The sequence below is a fragment of the Platalea leucorodia genome, assembly GCF_965183815.1.
Source record: "Platalea leucorodia genome assembly, chromosome: 6".
Classification (NCBI taxonomy): Eukaryota; Metazoa; Chordata; class Aves; order Pelecaniformes; family Threskiornithidae; genus Platalea; species Platalea leucorodia.
This window is the reverse complement of record NC_138828.1, coordinates 75,851,208-75,871,678: the sequence shown is the minus strand read 5'-3', so window position 1 is coordinate 75,871,678 and position 20,471 is coordinate 75,851,208. Positions and strand designations below refer to the sequence as shown.

The 20,471-nt window shown below is 42.1% G+C and overlaps 1 protein-coding gene across 1 annotated transcript; it reads right to left on the bottom strand.

The window, feature by feature from the left end:
• Positions 1-9,575: 9,575 nt before the first annotated feature.
• On the bottom strand, positions 9,576-20,471 carry LRPAP1 (LDL receptor related protein associated protein 1). Its single transcript, XM_082316165.1, has 8 exons — positions 20,284-20,471; positions 15,049-15,193; positions 14,584-14,708; positions 13,112-13,232; positions 12,008-12,166; positions 11,398-11,480; positions 10,621-10,797; positions 9,576-10,308 (listed from the first exon to the last, which is right to left on the bottom strand). Exons 1-8 carry the CDS (start codon positions 20,461-20,463, stop codon positions 10,243-10,245), a joined length of 1,056 nt encoding a protein of 351 aa, XP_082172291.1. The 5' UTR covers positions 20,464-20,471; the 3' UTR covers positions 9,576-10,242.

The following is a 20,471-nucleotide window of genomic DNA, read 5'->3' as shown; positions in this document are numbered from 1 at the left end:
AAAGGTCATCAGGTTGCTGCTGGCCTTACAGGAGGAGTCACAAGTTTAAAAATATGGTTTTCAGGTTGAGCAGGGCTGTGAAACTGTGCATGCGCGTGGTTCTCTGTGCACAGGGATTTGTGTACGCCATAGTAACTTCAGCTAGGATTAGCCAGAGGGCTGGATACAAATTTGTACTTATAGCCTTTGTTAATGTCGACATAATTATCCTATAAGGCTTTCCACAAATGAAGTATTTTACTTTTTAGGCTTCTGTTTCTCTTTTTTTACTTCGGTTGAATAAGGCAAATAGAAGAGAGACTTTCACTTATTTTTAAAATTCACTTAATATTCTCGTGCACTATATTATGTTTAGGATGTTGAAGCAGGAAGCCAAACCTTACTGTTGCAGCTGTTAAAAACTGGTTGGTTGTTGTTTTTGTAGTACCTCGCAGGCCTCCCTGTCAAGTTAAAGGCTTGAAGTTTCTGTTGAAGGAACCAAAGTTTTCTCATTTGAACAATAAGAGCTCACAGAAATGGAAAACCTTTTTCCTAAATAAATAAAATAATGTGCCTTCAACTTCCAGTAGCAAACTGGGGAAAATGGAAGTCAAACCATAATCCTATGAGCAGACCTGTCCTCGCCATGTAGCTTCCATGGGTTACCTCTAGTACCGCTGTTAATGTACAGTTAGGGGTTTATTCACGTGCCTTGTGTAAAACTTGTCCGTAAAAGTGATCTAAGATACAGTTTGTGATTGCTATAGGATGGTTCCAGATTCAGAACTCTGCAAAAAAAGATCTGCCATGCTTTTGGAGATAAATGTGACTTGTAACTTCTGCTGGCAAAAAGAAAGGCTTTACTTATTCTTAATTTAGCATTCTACCAGAGTCAGATCCCCTCCTGCCCTTACCAGGAGTACGGGGACTTAATTACCAGGAGAACAAAACAAAGTGCTGTGGCTGATACTTCTGTAAGGTGTTCTTGAAGCACTTCAACATGGCAGAAGTCCTCTCAGTGTTGAGAAAACATGCTGCCAGCAAGTGCGGCGTTTGGGCAGAACCATTAGTGTGTTGGGTACCTACCTCTGTCTTTCTCATAGTCCTACTCAGTAGCTTACTGCCAAATGTAACTACTACTTCGGTGGGTTTTATGGTGTTGCTCATAAGCTGTTATGGAACATTTTTATATGCAAGTATTTGGGTGATGGAAGTTCTCCCAAGTTACCATGTGCTGCAGGACGGAGGGCTGGAGTTTGGAGGCATTTAATTGCCCAACAGTGCAAATAGTTGTCTGGGTTTTAATAGCACTCTGGCACCTAATCCTGGAAAATGCCAGTAGGTCTTTAGGCATCTAAATGTGTGTGAAAATCTGCCCCAAAACTTGTTTTTAGCAAATAGCTTGGAAAAATTCCTCGTTTTCCTCTCTGCTATAAACAAAACAGTTTTAATTACTGTAGCTTGGAAAACTATACTCGAATTTGAATTATGAGTGATTACATTTTTTTATGAGATGCTGAAACATGCAGCCTTTGGTAAGCACCTTTTCTAGTTTGTCTGGGATAGCACACATACTATTGTTAAAATGACCACAGGAAGATGACACAGAATTTTATGGGTTATGAGCCATTCATTTCAGTTAAAATTATGCTTTTTTTCACATGAAAGTGCTGTTATATTTCTATGTCACCTTTTATCTGGGAAGATGCTCAGCTCTCATTCGGCCAGTCATACAAACACTATTTTGCAGTCTAGGTTGAAAGGAAACATTCATTTAACATCATATAGTAATAAGAACAAACAAAACAGAGGAAGGATAGAAGAATTAGAAGTTATTCAATGGATTTGTAAGGAGTAGCTCTGTAATCGTGTCTTTTCAGCGTAGGTGAGTAGAATTAGGGAAAAGTGCCTTTTTTTTTTTTTTTTTTTTTAAATTTGGATGGGTTCTGATGAGGTCAGTTTTATGCTTTCCCTGAAAGATGACAGGCTTCAGGGTAGCCTCACCGTGAGGCTTAGGGCGGCGATGATCAGAGACCAAACCCAGCTCTCCTGCGGGCTGTTCTCTGAAAGGCTGGAACAGAAGTGACAGGAAAATACAGGCAATTCACATCCTGCAAGCTGATACAATAAATAGCTTTATAAGGCAGCGGGCAGGTTTGGGAAAGTGCAGCTGCCAAGTAAACTTTGAGTTTAGTAAAAAGTTTAGGGTAAGTGAAAGTTAACTTTAAAACTTACTCGCTTTCAAACATTTGTCTGCATCAGAGCATCTAGAAATAATTCAGATTTATTATCCCACTGTGTACACAGAGGCGTATGTAACATCACCATTTTACTGAAATAATAAGCGTCAACTTATTGGAGGAATCTGCAGTGGGGAGGTGGGATCAGAAAGCAGATTTAGCATGACAGTAATTTGTCTCTACAGTAGATTATACTGTTGTGAAATCCCTAAAAAAAAAAATTAAAAAAGCTCTAGCATCTGCTATTGTATAAGTTAAATTTTACCCATCTGTGGGCTGAGCTGGCAATTTATGGATAGTTCACATACAGAAAATAGAGCAGATTGCATGCTCGGAAGGGAATCTGGCCTTTGGGTACCAAAGTTTTATTATGTAATGAATTGCTCAGATTCATCACACGTCGGCGTCTCTGTCTGCTACAGCTGGCAGATGGACCCCGCGCCTGCCTTTGGCTGCTCTAACACGCTGCCCTTTTACCACCAACAGTCAGCAGGACTGGGCACAAACTGGGAAGCACGGGAAAAATTAATATTGGGAGTTTGATGGAGAAGTAGGTAGGTGTCAGCAGAGAGCTGGAAAGCAACAGTTGTCCTTTGCCAGCTACTGTAGTGACAGAAGGGCAGTGACAGGGTGGCAGGAGAGTATTTGCGTCTGTAAAATGTGGTGTTTGGGTCAGTGCTGGAGGGTGCCGCTGGATCGCTGCTTCTTGTACAAAGTGTGGTTGTAGCAAGGAGGTGGAGTTTCCTGGAACAGGCTGAGGTTGCTGTTGTGTCCTCAGTCAAACAGAAGGTGTGCTGCCACCGTCTCGGCCAGGAACGGGGTGGAAACTGTGGGATGGTTAATGCCGGTGTCCACTCTAAAGAGCCAGACTGTCACGCTGTACATACAACAGCCTCTGTCTCCTTGTCCTTGCATCAAGTCACACAAATGGTTCAAGCTTGTACTGTATATGCGGTCTAGACCTGGGAGGGAATTATCCCCCATGTCTGGTTTTTCTCTTTTGTGGAAAGTATATGAAAGCTTCATATGTACGTTGGGTGAGGGATGGTGGGAGCTGGGCCCTGCTATGACACAGAGGGCACCCTGACTTGACATGAAGGTGCACCTAATCCTGTGTTCAGCTATAGCAGTGTTATTTCCCATAGCTGGAAGATTTGCTAGAGATGGCTCGGGTCCATTGAAAGCCCAGGAACTGGTCTTAGAGGAATTTTTTGCCATCTCTGTGCCTTTTACGGTGAACGCATGAAACCGGTGACCAGCAGCGATAGCTGTGAGAATGCATTTCCTGCGGCGGCGGGACGTGAAGTCCCAGGCGGGCTGCTGTTGAGATTTGCCGGCACTAGGTACTCCTTCCAGCGTGTGTGCCTCTGGCCAAGCCCTCCTTTACACTGACAACACTGAACGTGTTTAGACCCTCTGCTTGCTGTCCACCTGGCTGGGGCACTGTCAAGGTGCAAGTTACAGCCTGCAGCTGGCCACGTCTTCGGTTTGGGCGGTGACGGGACCCCTGTCTCTCTGTATATCAGCACGGTGCTTGCCCTGAGCAGTGTAGGAAGAGCCAGAAGCAACCGGATAAAACAAATCCTGGTGGCCAAGCAGCAAGGTCATCAACGTGAAAACGCCGAACTACCTAACCCCGCGCTCAGTCTCCGCTGTGTCGCTGGAAAGCTGTAAGTGGTGAAAGCAGAACAGGGTGAGCTGCTCTGTTCCTTCGTTTGAAGGAGCTAAAGAGAATTCACGTTTATTCTCACCGTAGGCTTGTGGCTAAGTATGCTCGCTCCTGGCTCTTCTGTAATCCTAGATATGTACTGCAGCAGTGCTTTGATTTGGGCTTCTGGTTGCCCTATTTGGGTACACTGGCTGGTTTTTTCTTTCAAAAATTCTAGCATAGCTCTTCATACAGATGGCAATAAAATGAGAACAAAAACAATTCCTGAGAATATCTCTGGAAAATCATATTTTTGCACAAGACCTGAAACAATCGCTCAGCGGTAGGGGTTTAGTGACACCAGCAAACTGAGGCTAATGCAAACATTGTCTAAGACATATACGTCCCATATAGATTGTGGTCATTAGCTGCTTGAAGAAGGGCTTGGAGAAGCATAACTCAAGTGTTCCAGGCTGCATTTACCTGCGTGGAAGGTGTTCAGACCGTTGGAATGTATTTTTCATGTATCTGTGTCAGTTTGGTACAGATTAGGAGCAAGGTATAACCCGAAAACTTCCTTACAAAAAAATTGGGAGAAAATGACTGCAGGCTGCTGTGGAACTGAAATGAGCAGCAACCCTGATTCCTAAGCTCTTGCTATGGAAGTCTCTTCTTTTGGAGATGTCGCTTTTTGCACAGTGTTCTTCTCGCTCCCCTTTTGTTTTCTTGAAAACAAAAAATTTCTTCAAAATAGAGCAACTACTAGATCAGCAGCGGCCCCAGGAACTGGTACGAATGAAGACTCTCTATGCTGTGACTGGGCATATTTGGATTTGTAAACGGGAGTCTCAGAACTTGGATCTGAATTGAGGCTGGAGAATGGACACTTTCCCCATTGAAGGACTGTTTGGTTAATGGTTCTGGTTCAGATGTCGGCTTGAATTAGAAACTGAGATTTGAATTTTGAGGTTAGACTCCCAGATCTGATGCCAAGCATTGCAAATTACTGGGTTTCATATGCAGGTTTCAAGTTCTCAGTGTGTTTCTTCTTAAAATAGTGTAGCTCCCTTCCCTCTTTAAAGTATGTTGCCTGGAAAATTATAACTGCAGAACGTTAAATAGCATTTTATTTTATTAAGAGGCTTATTTCAAAGTGATTCAACACTCACTTGCCCTCTAGAAATCACCAGGTTTAAGTTACAGTAGACCAATTCCTGACAGGCAACCTTTGAGACTGAAAATGATTAGTTTTATTAAAATGGATGTGTGCAGCTTTCTGATAAACACATCAATGAAGGAACAAAATATCTACGTGCTATATTAATGTATCCATTGTTTTTGCGTTCACATGTTAAGTATTAATATCTATGTGCTATTTCCTTTTTGATCGAGGCGAGTGCTCTTCTGTTGAGTGGTGGGATAATACACATGAAGATTTGGATATGTACGTAAGTGCATTAAGAGCTACTGATAAAAGCATTTGGGTTACGACCATCGCTGTACCAAATATGGCTCAACTTGAAATATTTACCGTGGGTAAGAGTTTATAAACTTATTTTGGTGCAAGTGGACAGGTTTTATGAACGCTTCCATTTTATGACTATGGATACTAGTAAAAGAAATCCGTACGGTCGGTTTTTTCTGTAGATTAACAACCTGCTTCCCACCAGGTGCTATGTGAATGGCCTGAAACACCCGTTACCTGTGTGTTGTATTTGGAAATGTTGATGCTGGTATTGAGAAGCTGTTTGTGAGGTAACATAGCGTATATGGAACATGCAGTCTTCATCTTTCAGAGAGCCCTGTTCTCTGTTACAAGGGCAGGTCTGTTTGTACTGAAAGCAATGGTCTATTCTGCTTATTAACTTATATTTCATGACTTTTTAATGTATTTCTTCCGTTCTAATTAAATACTATGGAACGAAAAATTAGATTTAAAAATTATTTTAGAACTGCCTGGGTACTGCTTGCTGGTAAATTTTTGTACGTGAAATGGCACCTTTTTAAACAAGCAAGCCTGAAACCCAAACGCCTCTCTGAAGCAGTGCCAGACGATGACAGGGGAGGTCTGTGGATGATGACTATGTTGTGAACCGAGCACGTGAACCATGCGTTACCTCTGGCTGCCTTAGTCCTGAGCTGAACGCTGTACTTGGGCTTTTGACACGTGATCCTGGTTTGGGGCCTGCGGAGCTGCTCTCGGCAGCCTGGCGCCCAGTGCAGCGCTCTGGTTTCTGGGCACTGCGGCACGCTGGATCCCGGCTGGCACCCTGCATTCGTTCATGGAGTGTAACTGCACCAATCCACCTAAAGGCGCGTATTGAATAAATGGCAGAACTGAAAAGGCGATGCATTAGGGCCCCCGCCGGCTCCCTGCAGGGCCAGCGGGGCGAGATGCCCGCTTCAGCGGAGCTGCAAAGGCTGCATGCTGGGATCCAGGCAGCGCACACGCAGCTGCGCTTCATGCCTGGAGCTGGGCGCTGGGGAGCTGCCCGCTGCTCCCCAGCCAGGGCCTGAAGCCCTTCCAGCCGCTCAGCCCGGATCGGCTGCAGAGGCAGCCACCTCCGCGAAGCCGGGCTGGTTTCTCTGCCACCTTCAGTGCAAAGGCCCTATCACCCTGGCCAGAGGGAGCCCCACAGCTGGAGCCAGGCACGCAGCAAGGAGGAGAGCCCTACCGAGGAAATCAGATGGCACCTCAGCTGACACGGTGTAAAGGCTCTCTACTCGAGGAATTTAAATACTCTGGCCATTGCCTGATCTATTAGGCATCAGAATCCCTTGGGAGGGGAGAGGGGAAATCGTTACAGCAATACCTCTGCCGTAGTGGCTGCTCCTTATTTGTCTTGGTTGAATGATGCGATCTGAGCTACTCAACCAGCATGCAGGACATGGCGTTTATTTTAAGAAAGACTTAGTTATTTTTGTTGTATTTAATGCCTTGTGTATTTTTTCCCTCTCATTTCCACCCCCCACCTGTTTAATAAATAAAGTCTGTCCTATGTGAAATCACTGACGTTTATTTAAATTCAGGTTCTTTTTCAGGGCAGAATTTGACAGACTGTATAAAATATAAAATATTCTGATCTTTTTTTTTCCCCCCTAAGAAATGCAGTTCTTTCCTCCTTCTTCTGCTCCCACTTTTGTATTTCAAATTGTTTCTCAGAGTGGTTTGAAAAACTTGGTAATTTGAATAATTACAAAAGGATCAGATAAAATACCAGTTAAGGAAGAGAAGGTTCAACCACTGTTAAAAGCTGTTCGTTCTTTCCTACTCAGAGGTCTCTTGCAGGCACTCTCACCTATGAACCCCATTATTGACCTTTCAGTAGGCACAGGACTGTAGGCATATTTCATTTACACCTTTTGTCTTGGCTTTGAATTTTTGTTGCTATTTACAGAAATGCAAGAGTGGTGACTCAAGCTATTTTTTAATCTTTAATGTCTCAAAGGCTACCCACTTTTGTTACTTTGGCCACATTAATTGTCTTTGGAGGTTTAAAAACTGCAATAATTACCCGACTTGTACATATATGGATGTGTGCGAGGCGCAGACTATGGAAACAAGAGTGGATTCAGCCTTTACAACTCGCTAGCCTCTGCACTGTCTGCAGGCCTCAAAAAGCAGGGAAAGCCCCAAAAAGCCTTGACAGGAATGGAGACGATTCCTAATGTCTTCCCTGTGCTGCTGCAGACTCTCACTCAGCTACAGACTTATTTCAGGGGGAGTTGGACTCAGGAGCAGCAACCACTGCTGTTTAATATTTTTTCTCCAGTAGGTTTGTGGGAACAATCTTTGGGCCCAACGCCTCATTAACAGCGATGTTAAATAACTGAAGTGAGGTGACTGTGCTGAGCCCAGTCTCCACCCTTCGCCACTGATGATCTGACTCGTTCCTAATTTGAAATTACTGTGGCATGTAAATATTTTGTCAGCCTCCTGTATTTTGAAGCGCTTGCCCAGTGTTCTCTCTGCTGGAGCCCACCTGGCCTTCGAGCCTGATTACTGTCATGGCGTGGTGGGTAAAGACACGGCAGAGCCACCACCGCACAGCAGAGCCACCACCGCACGGCACAGCCACCACCGCACGGCACAGCCACCACCCCGCTTCACAGCCTGCGCTGAAGCAGCTCTGTGCGTGGAGACCACCGTTACCACTGCTGATCTGACCCTGGGTATGTGTTCTGTGAATCCAGCCCCCCCGCGCTATCCCAAAATTCTTCAGATGTTCTGGGTACACACCCGAACCCCATCTTTCTGTGGAGCACGCAGCTACTCTGCCCACCTTCATTGCAGGCTGAGATCCTCGTGTCGCTTTCCCTTGCGCAGCAGAGCTCCCCTCGCAGTAGTATCTGAACGTGCTCAGTAAAAGCTTTTCCATTCTTGTGCCACCCAGCCAGGACTGCTGCGATCGGAGTGCTTTGCTCAGTTCCTTTCCTCTGCTGATGTACCGCGTGCAAGTGTTCAGATTCTTCACCCGGGAGCCAGTGGTGCGGGCCTCTCCGCATCCACGTTACAAAACGAGGCTGCAGCCACAGAACACCAAAGTGACCTGTGGTACACGGATTTACTTCTTGCTCTGCCAAAGGGAAACATGAAGGACATCATAGTGAAGTCTGCACCTTCCACATGCTGTATAGAATACACTTGTTGTGCATTCACCTTGAAAAAAACAATGATGAAGATAAACCTGTAAGACACAGCCACTGCTGTGTTGAGGAAGGCTGAACAGCCCTTAAAGTGACAGTCTGGGGCAGAAATGGTGTGTAGCATCCAGGAAAAAACACAGTTTTCTTCTCAGAAATGGGTTTTAGCTGTTTTTGGGTTTACTTTTTTTAGCTTACCAACCAAAGGGGACGTACGCCATAAACTACGTGAACAGAACCATCGCTGAGATGACTGCTAATATTAATGGGGGCCTCTGTTTCTCATGATGGACCGATTCTCTGGAATATAAATAACTGTTAGCTTACATTAAAATAAAATGTAAAAAAAAAAAAAAGCTTACTGCCGCAAAGATATTCAGAATCTCAAAGTAAGTCTGCTACCACAATTTTGGTTCAGATCACTTGCACATTATGAAATAGTCTTCATGTACAGAGTCATACCACTTTTAACCCACCACGGACTCAGGTACTGGATAAATTATACACAGAGTGGCTGACTCTGAATGGATCTCTTCAATATTTCTCATGGAACAGGTATGGCAAGCGAGGCTCGAGGACAGCCTGCTCATGCAGCACAGTACAGTGCTGCAATCTGTGAGTGACAGAGATTCCCAACCAAGCAGCTGTAATGATTTACCTACACTAGACCTTTGCCTTAACCTTGTTTCTGGAAGAGTTTGATGTGAAACACTCCTTAGAAAGAAAGGAGTGTTTCATTACTGTTATAGAAAATTTTAACCCAGATGGCTAATGTTTGCCAAAGTTCTGATGCACAACATAAAAATCTGGTCTCAAAAGGGAAAGTCATAATAATCTTTACTGGAGATTGTACTGGAACACGTGCTGAGAGAGAGAAGCTGCTTTAGAGAGCCTTCTGCTTATTCAGAACTTAGGGACACATTCGTGCGTTACAAAACTACCCCGAAACTAACGTGTGAGTGAACTTTAGTTTAAAGGAATAAACAACATGCTCAAAAAAAGGGTCTGGTTACTTCCCACTAAATGAGGGAAGAAAAAAAAAAGGCTTCACCAGTATCTTGTTTTGATTTTTTTAATGACTAAATGTAACAAAGCCAAGCAACCATGAACAAGATAGGTACACATACATTGAATAACTTCAGATGTGTTAGTCTATAACTAATTTGTGTGACTTGACCTCAGTACTTGTTCCCTCCTTACTCTTCCTCCCCCTCTCACATGAAACATTCATATACAGTGCAGTTCTGAGCCACTGCTCAAAGTCAGTAGAAATATTTTCTTTACCTTCTGTCAGAAACGTATTAGGCCAGGCAATGAAATAAAAGACTTTCTGGCCTCTGTTTTAACTTCCTGTACCTCAGTGTTTGCTTTCATTGACCAGAATACCTTTCCTGACTATCAGACTAGTGTTTTTTTTTTTACTAGCAGGAATCCTCTGAGAGTTCACATGTTTTTCCTTTTGACACGACTGCTTATTTCAAAGGCTGTTACTTGATTCAGATGTAAGATTCACGTGATCCAAGATATGGAACTTAAATATATAATCTAAACATTTAATTTGATAGTGCAAATATAAAACTGGCAATTAAGTGGACCAAAAAAAAAAAAACTTCTTACAGGACAACCCTGTTCAATCCTTACTAGTTCAGAATGACTCCCTGGTAAATCCTGTTCAAAAAACACATTATCTGTTTTGTGTTAATAGATTGATCCCATGAAGGAGAACAGATTTTATAATTCATTGTGTTGAAGACCTTGAGAGATTCTGCTGGATAAGTCTTGCAAGTGCTTCTTTACCTAGCGGGAAAACAAAACATATCAAACAAATTTTAGCAAGACAATGAATTATCAATACCATATATTCAGGTTTTGCTATCACTATATGTGACAACAGAAAGACCAGAAACCAGAGGTATTTCAGGCATTTTAGAATTAGGTCTATAAAAAACAGTTACGCGTATCCTGTACTAAACATGGAGCACAGGTGTGCCTTAAAATCCCCCTCTGGAAGTCATTCAAATTACATGAAAAATCAGCGCTGGATGATCTATGTACCCTCTAGTACTAAGTTAAACTTTCAACACATATGTAAAATGGATTTATACAGACCTTGTATCCTAGTTCTTTTGTCTTTTCTTCCAGCATAGCATATTTCTCTTTGTTTCTGTTCAGATGATCCTTATCTCCAGTTCCTTCTACATGTTTCAGTTTCTGGTGTGAAATCTCTAATTGTTTCTGATAATGATGGTGTTTTTCAATTTTTGCTTCAAAGTGCTTCAGCTCCTCCTAAGACAACAAATACACACAGCTTCACAGGATTTTCTTTCCAAGGCTCCCTCTCTCTTTTCTTGCCAAAACCCCAACATTTTATCAATGCAATTTGAATTAAATAAAACCAGTATGAACCCCACAGGAATTAATTTCTGTATTTCCTTAAAAAGCGGTCTTTATCATGATACTTTTCGGTCAGTTCAACACAGCTCCAACATGGGAAGTTAGCAGTGCAAGAGGTGGGCATGAGAGGGAAATAGCTGGGTATACAGAGTACACGGCTTCCCAAAGAAATAATTACATTAAGACATTGGGTCAGAGAGGGAAATACAGTGCATTGGAAACAAGCAAGCAGGGCCTGATCTTTCAAAGATTTAAAATACGCAGCACTTGCTTTCACAGGATTCAGAATTTTAATTTTGCTGATTATAACAGAACCATGCATATGACTAGTTACCTACATGTTTATATATTTGAAATATTAAGAAAGAAGCATGACTCTCTCTTACGGTGTCTGAAGAGCAATATAGAAGTGGCTGCACTCAGAGTAACACTGAGTGTTTCTTCATGTGGGAAAATATCTTTCCATAAAGATCTAATTGGAATTCTACTTACCCGAAAAGATTCAAGTTCTTTCTCAGTGAAATTGGCTGATTTGGCCATGTCCCACAAATCAATCACTCTTGGTTCTTCAAATTCTAAACAAACACATACCACTAAATGAAAATCTGGACACAATGGTTTTATGTCCAGCTTCTATGCAAGATGAGCATGCTTTCCCACATACATACACATAGATATATGAAGCACTGCATTACTAATAGATCTATTTAGATGAAAAGGAAGAAAACCGCAAGTACTTAAAACTATAGCATTGGTGTAGCCAGTATTTTTTAAAAAGCAACCCCGCCACAGGAACTGAATAATGGTGTTACTTGCCCTGCATATTGTCTCATTTACCTGCCCTCCTGCGGCTGAAGGCATAATATCCCTTCTCATAAGGGCATGGAAGACAGAACTATCCTCGTTACAGATTGTCACTATCCTTTCATTAGGCTTTTAGTGTTGGCTTCTAAATAGAACAGGCTGGCTGTACCTCTTCAGCCCATTGTGGTCACACCATGTACTGTGATACTGTGACTATATCTTATTACTTGCCCACCGATTTTTATTTTTTTTTAAATGAAATTGATCCCAAATAAGCATAAAACGCACTGTATCATACCACTGGTTGTGTCATATCCCTGGTGACTGACTTTACGCAAACGCTCAAACCCCTGATTGATGCTTCTTAGCTTGTCTTTGAGCTCTCTGTGTTTGTTGTGCAAGATTTCCTCTTTCACCAGGTTCTCTTCAGATGGGTTGATAACATTTTTGTGGATATCTGTTGAACAAGAAAAGTGTTACTGATTGTGGGTCAAATCCTGATAGGTCAAAAGCTCCAGAAATCCCCCAAATCTGAGGTGAATAAGAGATGATAAGTTCCCAGCATTTGAGCTGAGTGTAAATAAAGCATCAACACCACACTCTAAGAAGCAGTAATTCCTTCTGTGGATCAATATTAAGATCAATGCCGCTCACTGCTCTGAAGGGTGATATTACAGAAATGCCTTTTAACTCCTACTGGCCACCAGCCAAGATTCTAGTTCTAGCAAATGTTCTTATTTTCCTAGGTTAGCAATATCCCAAGGAAATGGGATAGGGATGACTGATGAGTTCTGTGCCCTCTTCCCTGGGCGTTTCATGAACCAATCAGGACATCTGATGCTGAAATGACTTCTAGCAGGTTCCAGCTTGGACTCTGCAAAGCAAGCATCAAACTGCCTATAAGCTTTAGAATACTTTGGGTCTAACAAAATTTTAGCTAGGATTAGTACAGCAAGCTGGTTTCAGATCCTCAGTGCTTTAATACACCTCAGGCTCAGTGCCTAAAATATTCAAGTATATCCTCTTGGGCTCCCAGCTGGTGAGATAAAACATGCATGTTCTGCAGACTTTATGACCACATTTTGCAGCACTGGATCTACGCTTGATGCATAATTTCCAGTAAACTACTATGGCCATCATTGCTAATCTGATGGTATCCTCCCTGCTTGAAATGCAGGCAGAATCAGAAAACTGAAATGGCAACATTTTCATTAGCTTGCAAGATTTTTGGCAGCTAATGCAGAACTAAACCCAGCAAGTATCTGGAAATGTCAGCATCTGCAGGCAGTTCTGACAGAAATGTCAGACTTCAGGAGTTTCAAAGAAATTTGGAAACAATGGAGGCAATGGGCAGAGAAGAGAGTTGTACTGATCTCGAAACATCAGAGAAATGTTCAGGCACCTTCTGTTCTGCTCACGGTCTCCAGCAGAATATTGTATTCATGAATCTTTTCTTTGTGATGCTTAAATTCTCGCCAAAGCTTATCCAGCTCCTCATCAGAGAACTTCCCAGAGGTCTTGGCCTGAAAGAAACATGAGGTTATTATGCTTTCCAGGCCAAGCGCTTTTAAGTGTACTCAACTGCCTAAACTTCCCACCACCTTTAGAAAATTATTAAGTCCAGCTTGTCCTTAAGATCTTTTGTTTTAAATCCCTTTATATTAGTGTGAGGTCAGGATTTAGACGTTGATGGATACGGTGCCTAATCATGTCAAAAGGAAATTTGCTTCAGACTTAAAAAGCTAGACTTGCTATGGACTACCCCGTGAAAAGTGTCTGTCATTTCTATTCCATGGGAAATAATTTAATACAGAAATAAGGGCCACGGAGCTCCATATGCAACTGTAAGGGGACTGTTTACATGAGGGATGCAGCCTGATATTAAGCACAGTCTTTACTTAATCTTACTCTACTGGCAAGTGAAGGTTTTATCACTGCTGTGCATTTGCTCTGCAGTGATTTGTTCCTCGCTGGACTACTTTTTAGCAATTAGGGAAGCACTGGTCAGACAGCTGGAGCACTACCCACAATTCTGGTGACTTATTTGCTGCCATGCATGATCAAAAGTGAATGTTTTTGATACCTATTCAGCCCCAACCCTTTTTTTGCTTAGGGAATATTTCTATCCAATGCACTTTACTGTTCCCCAAAGCACATGACGTCATATCCCTTGCCAGAGCTGTATCTAGTTACAGTAACATTTTAAAACCCAGCAAATCTTTTTCTCTGCTTTACTACCACTGCACTAGACTGATGTAAGTATTCTTTGCTTTACTTGACTACTTGTTTCTTAAAACATGAATTATTTATTTTTTTAAGATTATGAATTCGCCAGTTTTAACTGCCCAGACTGACAGTACACTTTCTATTTTTTATGCATTAATGCAAATCCTGGAAATTTTCACTTGAATACCAGGTTGGAAAAGTCCTTATTTAACACACCCCACTATACGTTTCACTTTTAAACAGTCTATGAAACGGTCCTATTTTAAATGCATCTTTTTAAAAAAGCCCAGAAATAACAATAAGAAAAACAGGAAAAACACCACAGGTATACTACCACACAGTGTAATAGTCACACAAAGGGAAATCATGAGTTCAGTGAAATTTGATGAAAAACTCTGTTTGTCCTCCATTATCCTCCAGGCACACTGATGCAGCAGAGAACCTGCCAAACCTGGTGACCTAGATGCAGGTGGGATGCCCTCAGGGCACAAAGATGTGAGCTACAGAGCACAGCAGCTTGGCCTGTACTTAAAAGCAGAGTAGTAAAGCTATTTAATTCCAAGTCTGGGGGCTCTCAGAAGAGACAGACAATAGTTCAGTGAAGAGATACTGATTTCCTACACTCCAGTTCCTGGAAACGTTACTCACCTTGCTCCATAATTTTTCCAGTCTTGGATCATCTAGTGTATCACTTTCTGTACCGTCTTTAATGTAGTTGGTATCAACTAGTTGAGAGTCCTTCTTTCCATTCATCCCATATTTAGTCATAATGACTGCAAGGGAATAGAAGATACAGAAACATTAGAACCAACTATGGATGTATGGAAGACGAGAGATTGGCTACATCCTTGAATTGCAGAGCTGGATTTTGCAGCTCACAGTGGAAAAGCTAACACTTTAAGACACAGAGGTCCCAGGTTTAATGACCTCTTCTGAAAACATCAGGAGCAAAGGAATCTGTTAGCCTCCCGCAGCTCCCTACTTACCTCCAAAGAACTCGTGTGTGCTCAGTGTCTGGAAAGACAACCTGTTATTTAATGGTTCTAACACAAGCACAGGTGTCTAACGTGTCTGATGCAAAGTTTAAACTCCTCCTGCAAAGATATACCTTACCATTTAAGTTGCGTCTGAGTTTGGCTTCTTTCTCTCCATCTTCATCTAGCCCTTCAGCCTTCAGTTTTTTCCAGCTTAGCTCATCCTTTTCTTGTATTTTTAGATCACTGTGCAACTCTGCCAGTTTCACAGCAGAGAGATGAAGCTAACGGGAACAGAGAAAGGTTTGTATTCAGTTATGTGGAGTCATCTCTTGCTGCAGTGTTACCTCAGAAGCCAGTATAGATGCATAGCCAGTATAGCACAGCATTTTTTTCTTTTACTTTAATGCTATGTATCCATCTGCATTTAAGAGCCTTAAGGTATAAGCCACTGCATACATAACATCTCTTGCCTATGAACATGACTATGCCCCCAGCATACTGGTATTAAAAGACAGTGACCACGTAGCCTTCTCTCTCAGCTCTTCAGCTACTTGGACAACAGTGAAATTACGTAAGGGTTAAAAATTTGTGTCTTTCTTTGGTGTTCCTTCAAGTAATATTTAAATGTGTTTTTTCCCCCACTTTTAACAGGACTGCCTTCTAAAAATGATTCTACCTTAAAAATGTCCAGTACTAATAACAAAGAATGTAAAAAAAAAAAAAAATTATTAAACCAATTCAGTTTCACTAATTCACAAAAGGCAGTAATGACTAAATTTCTCAAACAACATGCCATTGCCACCACATGTGCTTTCTTGTGGACCACCTTCTAACCATATAGTTATAGTGAGTTGGTAAATTTTATTTGTCAGTATGGTTTTGTAGACTACCAGGAAACTGAGGATGGCCTTGCAGGTCAAAGAACCACTTCATCAGCAATTTTTACTATGATCAAAGTGCAAAATTTTCTAAGATCACTTCTTAACATGGTTTATGTGCATTAAAAACATACAAAACCTAGAGGTATTCCTGTCCCACATAACAGAACAAAAAGATATGATATTGAGGCTGAAGCTATGAAAAAAAAAAAAAAAGATGTAAATGAATGATAGGTCAGCTTGAAATTTTGTGAAACAGAGAAAACAGGAACAGAGACAATGACTAATATGCAGTTGGCTAAGCAGCACTGCTGTAAGCTGAGCCTGAACTTCTCAACTTCCAGATTTCAAACACTTCAATTATGCAGTTTAAAACAAAGAAATGTAACAAATCATATTAATGCTTCAGAACTTCTTTTGTGTGTATGTGCATGCATGTTAGTAACAAGAAGGTGAGGTAAGAAAAAGCCCAGAGAAGAGAGGAGATCAAAAAACATGAGCAGTGTGACTTCCAATACAGTTCTGCCTGAGCTGTCTGAGTCCTTCTACCTCCGACCACTGAGCAGCCAGCTCCTGGGAGCTCAGATCCAGCTCTGAACCACCTGGGTTCATCTGTCCTAGGACAAGCTCATTTACTGGAGGTTTTTTTTTGTCATTAAAATCACATTACAGATTATAAAAATTCTCATTTTCAGTGAGGAAGAAGTATGTTTAATAAACACAGACTCAGAACTGCTATTATTTTTAAACATCAGAATGATACTGAAAAGATTCAGCCATTCGAGTGCCAGCAGGTTGTTTGAAAATAACTAGGAAAAATGTCATTATTTTGAGCTAATGCACTAAATTCCTACTGACAGGAATTCAGGAACCTATGCACATTATTGTTTCTGCTTTCAGCATAGGCTGTCCTATTAATTAGTCTTGTGCTTCTGCATATAATTATTTTAATTTTTAAACTAAGTTTTTTCCCCTGTATCTTGCACTTGGCTTACTGGAATAATTTACTAAAATCTAGAGTAGTTAGAATCACAGGTAAACATAAAATTTATAGAACACATTAAAACTTCCAATCCCTCTAATACTAAAGCAAAGGAGCATCCCTTTTGTCTTCTTTACCATCTGCTTTTGAGGAACTGCTTGATAAAAGCTAAGCACTTAGAAGGAACCACTTTATTTATGATTTTTAGTATGTGCTAAAGTCACAAAACCTTAACCATGTACTTATTTGCTTTTCTGGAGCAGGATGACCTGGATAGCCAGAGTATCTTTGCTGCAGTGGCACCAAGTACCAATGTGTTGCTCAGCCAGAATTGTGCCCTGATGCTTCAGGAGGAAGACTGAGAGAAAAGTTTGCTATAAATTGTGAAGGAAATGATCAATCACCTCAGTAGTCCGGTATTCTAATGCCAGCATTCAAGTAGCGTGGACTTAATATGTAGTTAGGCTGAGCAAATCCAGGAAAAAAATCACCAGCAGTAACTTAGATAATAATTAATTCCACTCCTAAGTACTGCAAAAGTAGGAAAATACAACCTTTTAAATGTATGACTTTATCATCAGAGACACACTACTGTATAAAAGATTGCACAATGCAGTTTATGTTAGATACTCTCTGCAGTTAGTGCAATCTCATAAACATACAGTTTTGTGTTTTCTAGAAGTTCCAGAAAAGAATATCAGAACTTCTAAACATAAACTTTGGAGACATACCATCATCAATCAAACATTTAAAACTCTTAATAAAAACTAAGGAACTACCTTAAGCCCATTGTTCCTTAAGGGAAAAAAAAGAAAATTTCTCCCAATTCTATGGATATTTTTCTGATTCTCATTATAATTTAGTATGAAACTCAAGCAACTGTCCTTTTAAACATTATAAATCCTTTGAAACCTGTTGGAAGCCCCTTGCCTGTCCCATTTATATAACACAAAAGTGAATACATAGGCTAATTTAAAGTATATAGTTCAAGAACTGCTTCCTTCAAGATCATATTATGTAGGACCCTGAATGCCACCAGGTAAAAAAATGTCAAAAGGTAAGACTCCACATCACTTTACTAACATCAGTCGTATGTTGGAATAACTAACTAGAAGCAGAGGTGAAAAGCTAAGTTTAATGATTAAATAACAAAGCACCCAGTTCCTTATGCTCATTCCTTATGCTGCCTGGACATTAACATCCAAGATGGGTATCTGGCAATTCTGGGAAGGAGCGCTAGAAATCTGTGAAACATTACAACAATTAAGTCGTTTGCTGTTTGCCTGGCTAAAATCATGACCTGCAATATCAGTACCTACACCTTTGCTTCTGAGAGGAAAGGGTTCTTTAATACAATTTTTTTAGGTGTAACATGCCCTAGATTCTGGAGCCCACTGCTGCTTTGGGATGGCCAGGAAGCCCCGGTCACAAGCGATGCCAGAACTACACCAATGGCCACAACCACCACACCGCGGATTGTTAGAGACTAGCAGGCCAAACCACGCACCTTGTGAAACCTACACAGTATTTGTCATTGCTTCAAATAACTATAGAATTAGGGTCTGACTAAGAAGAACTCTTGGATTAAAATAACTTTTTAAAGTTTTTATATAAGACATATACCTATGAACAGAGATGCTAGAGAACCATCAAACGCTCCCTCCCTCAGGGAAACAGGAAGGAATTCTGGCTTGCCAGCTCCTCGTTCCCATTAAGTAATGTTTTGGGGGTTTCTGAAGGACTGCCCATCCAGCTGTGTGTTGCAATGTTGAATTGCCATATCCATCTTTTATGTCAAAACAAAGGAGTTCCTTATTTTCAGTACTATCTTCACCACTACCAAAATGAAGGAAATAGAGTTCAGCATTGGCACACACAAATATTTCAAAGCAGGTCTAACACACAGGCAGAGTTTTCTTCTTATTTCAGACCTTGCCCAGACATACTGAAAAATCACTTTCTAAGAGACAGGCTGGGTGTCAGTTGTACTCAAAAGTGAAATTTAGATGGTGGCAAATTTAGTTCAAGTAGGTGCTCCCTGTCTAAAAACTGGCTCACACATATAGAATTTACTAAAGCTTAGTTCTTTACTCTGACAGAGTTAACTTCATTTTACATTTTAGTATCTTAACATAGGTAATGTAAAGCATCTCAAATCTGAATTCCAGAAGATCCAGGTATGAAAATGAAAAAAGACTGTAATTGGAAAAATAAGAAGAAACTGACAATACTATCATTATAGTTTATTTCGGGTCTCCATGTATGTTTCTTCTTCAGCTGTCAGTTCACAGCTGGAGTTTCATTATCACACAGTGACCTATCCCCCATCCCATCCTTCTTCCATTGAGGGAAAGTTATTTTTGATGTCTTCTTTTGGCACGCTGGGAGGCAGCATTATGGCAGGGGTTCTATCTTTTGACTAAACCCAAGGATGTGTTGCCTCTAATTCAATAGCTCAGGCAGATGAACATCTATCCAAGATGCAGGAAATCCAGAATTAATATTAGCTCTATTCCTTTGCCTGAAGGAAGTGAACCTTTACCAGCCATGACCCTAACTTCCATGCTCCACAATATTCAGGGGATGAATATGGGTGTGCGGTGTGCTCCTCCCCTCCTGTTGGAGCTGTTCTGTTAGGCTGTAACTAAATATTTCCACTGTAATTAAATATTTTTACTGTATTTTCACTTTAATTAAATATTTATTTAGCTCAGAGTGAGTGAAAGTCAAGTATCGCTGTCAAAATTAAGGCTCTCATCTGGGAATGGCGATACCCATTTGCTGGTTCTCCTGCATGTGACTACATCACTTGCTATAAATGAAGGTGACATAACCAACAAGGTGGAGGGTTTCTTACTCTCCTGTGCAGTGAGCTCCTGTCCTGTGCAAAGTAGGAACTAAGGCTACTGCCTTCAGACAGATGAGAGCATCATCTTCCTTACCAAAAGGGCTAATGCATTCAACCAGGAGTGCAGAAGCCATTCTCGGATCCTCCATGGTACCAGAGGGACTTCACACTCTCTTCCACTTCCTGGGCATGTGGTTTAACTGCTGGACTTAAAACATGGGAAGATCAATGCTTCCCATGACACAGATACATATGGCAGGAAAGGGGAAGGAGATACCTCCTGAGACAAGACCTTACACAGCACCGCTGTTCCCACCCGCCTGGGTCAGCCCTCAGGGAGCGGGGCTGTGTGGGTCCTGCTCTGAGCTGCCCGTCAGGGGCAGCCAGGCCTGAAAACCAAACAAAAGCCACCGCAGCCCAGAGGCCCAACGCCAAGCCGGGGCCTGTCGGGGCGACGCCGGGCCCCACAGCCTCGGTTTCTCCTCACACACGAGTCCCCCGCTCCAACCGACGCCCGCGCCGCTTCTCCCGCCGCACGCCATCTCCTGAGGCGGCTGACGGGGAATGAGTCAAGCCCGACCCTGGGTCCCCCTCAGAGCTCTGCCAGAGCACACCCTCGGAGCTCCGCCATCGTCCCCGCTCCTCCGGCGCCGCCGCACTCACCCGCTGCGCCTTCTCCCAGACCTGGTTCAGCTTCACCACCCGGAACTCCCCGGTCTCCCGCCGCTTGGTGCCGGCGGCCGCCAAGCCCTCGTTGGCCTCCCGAGAGTACTTGCTGGCCTGGATGCCCGCGGCAAGGAGCAGCGCGGCACCGAGAGCCGCCAGAACCCGCGGCGCCGCCATGTTGCGCT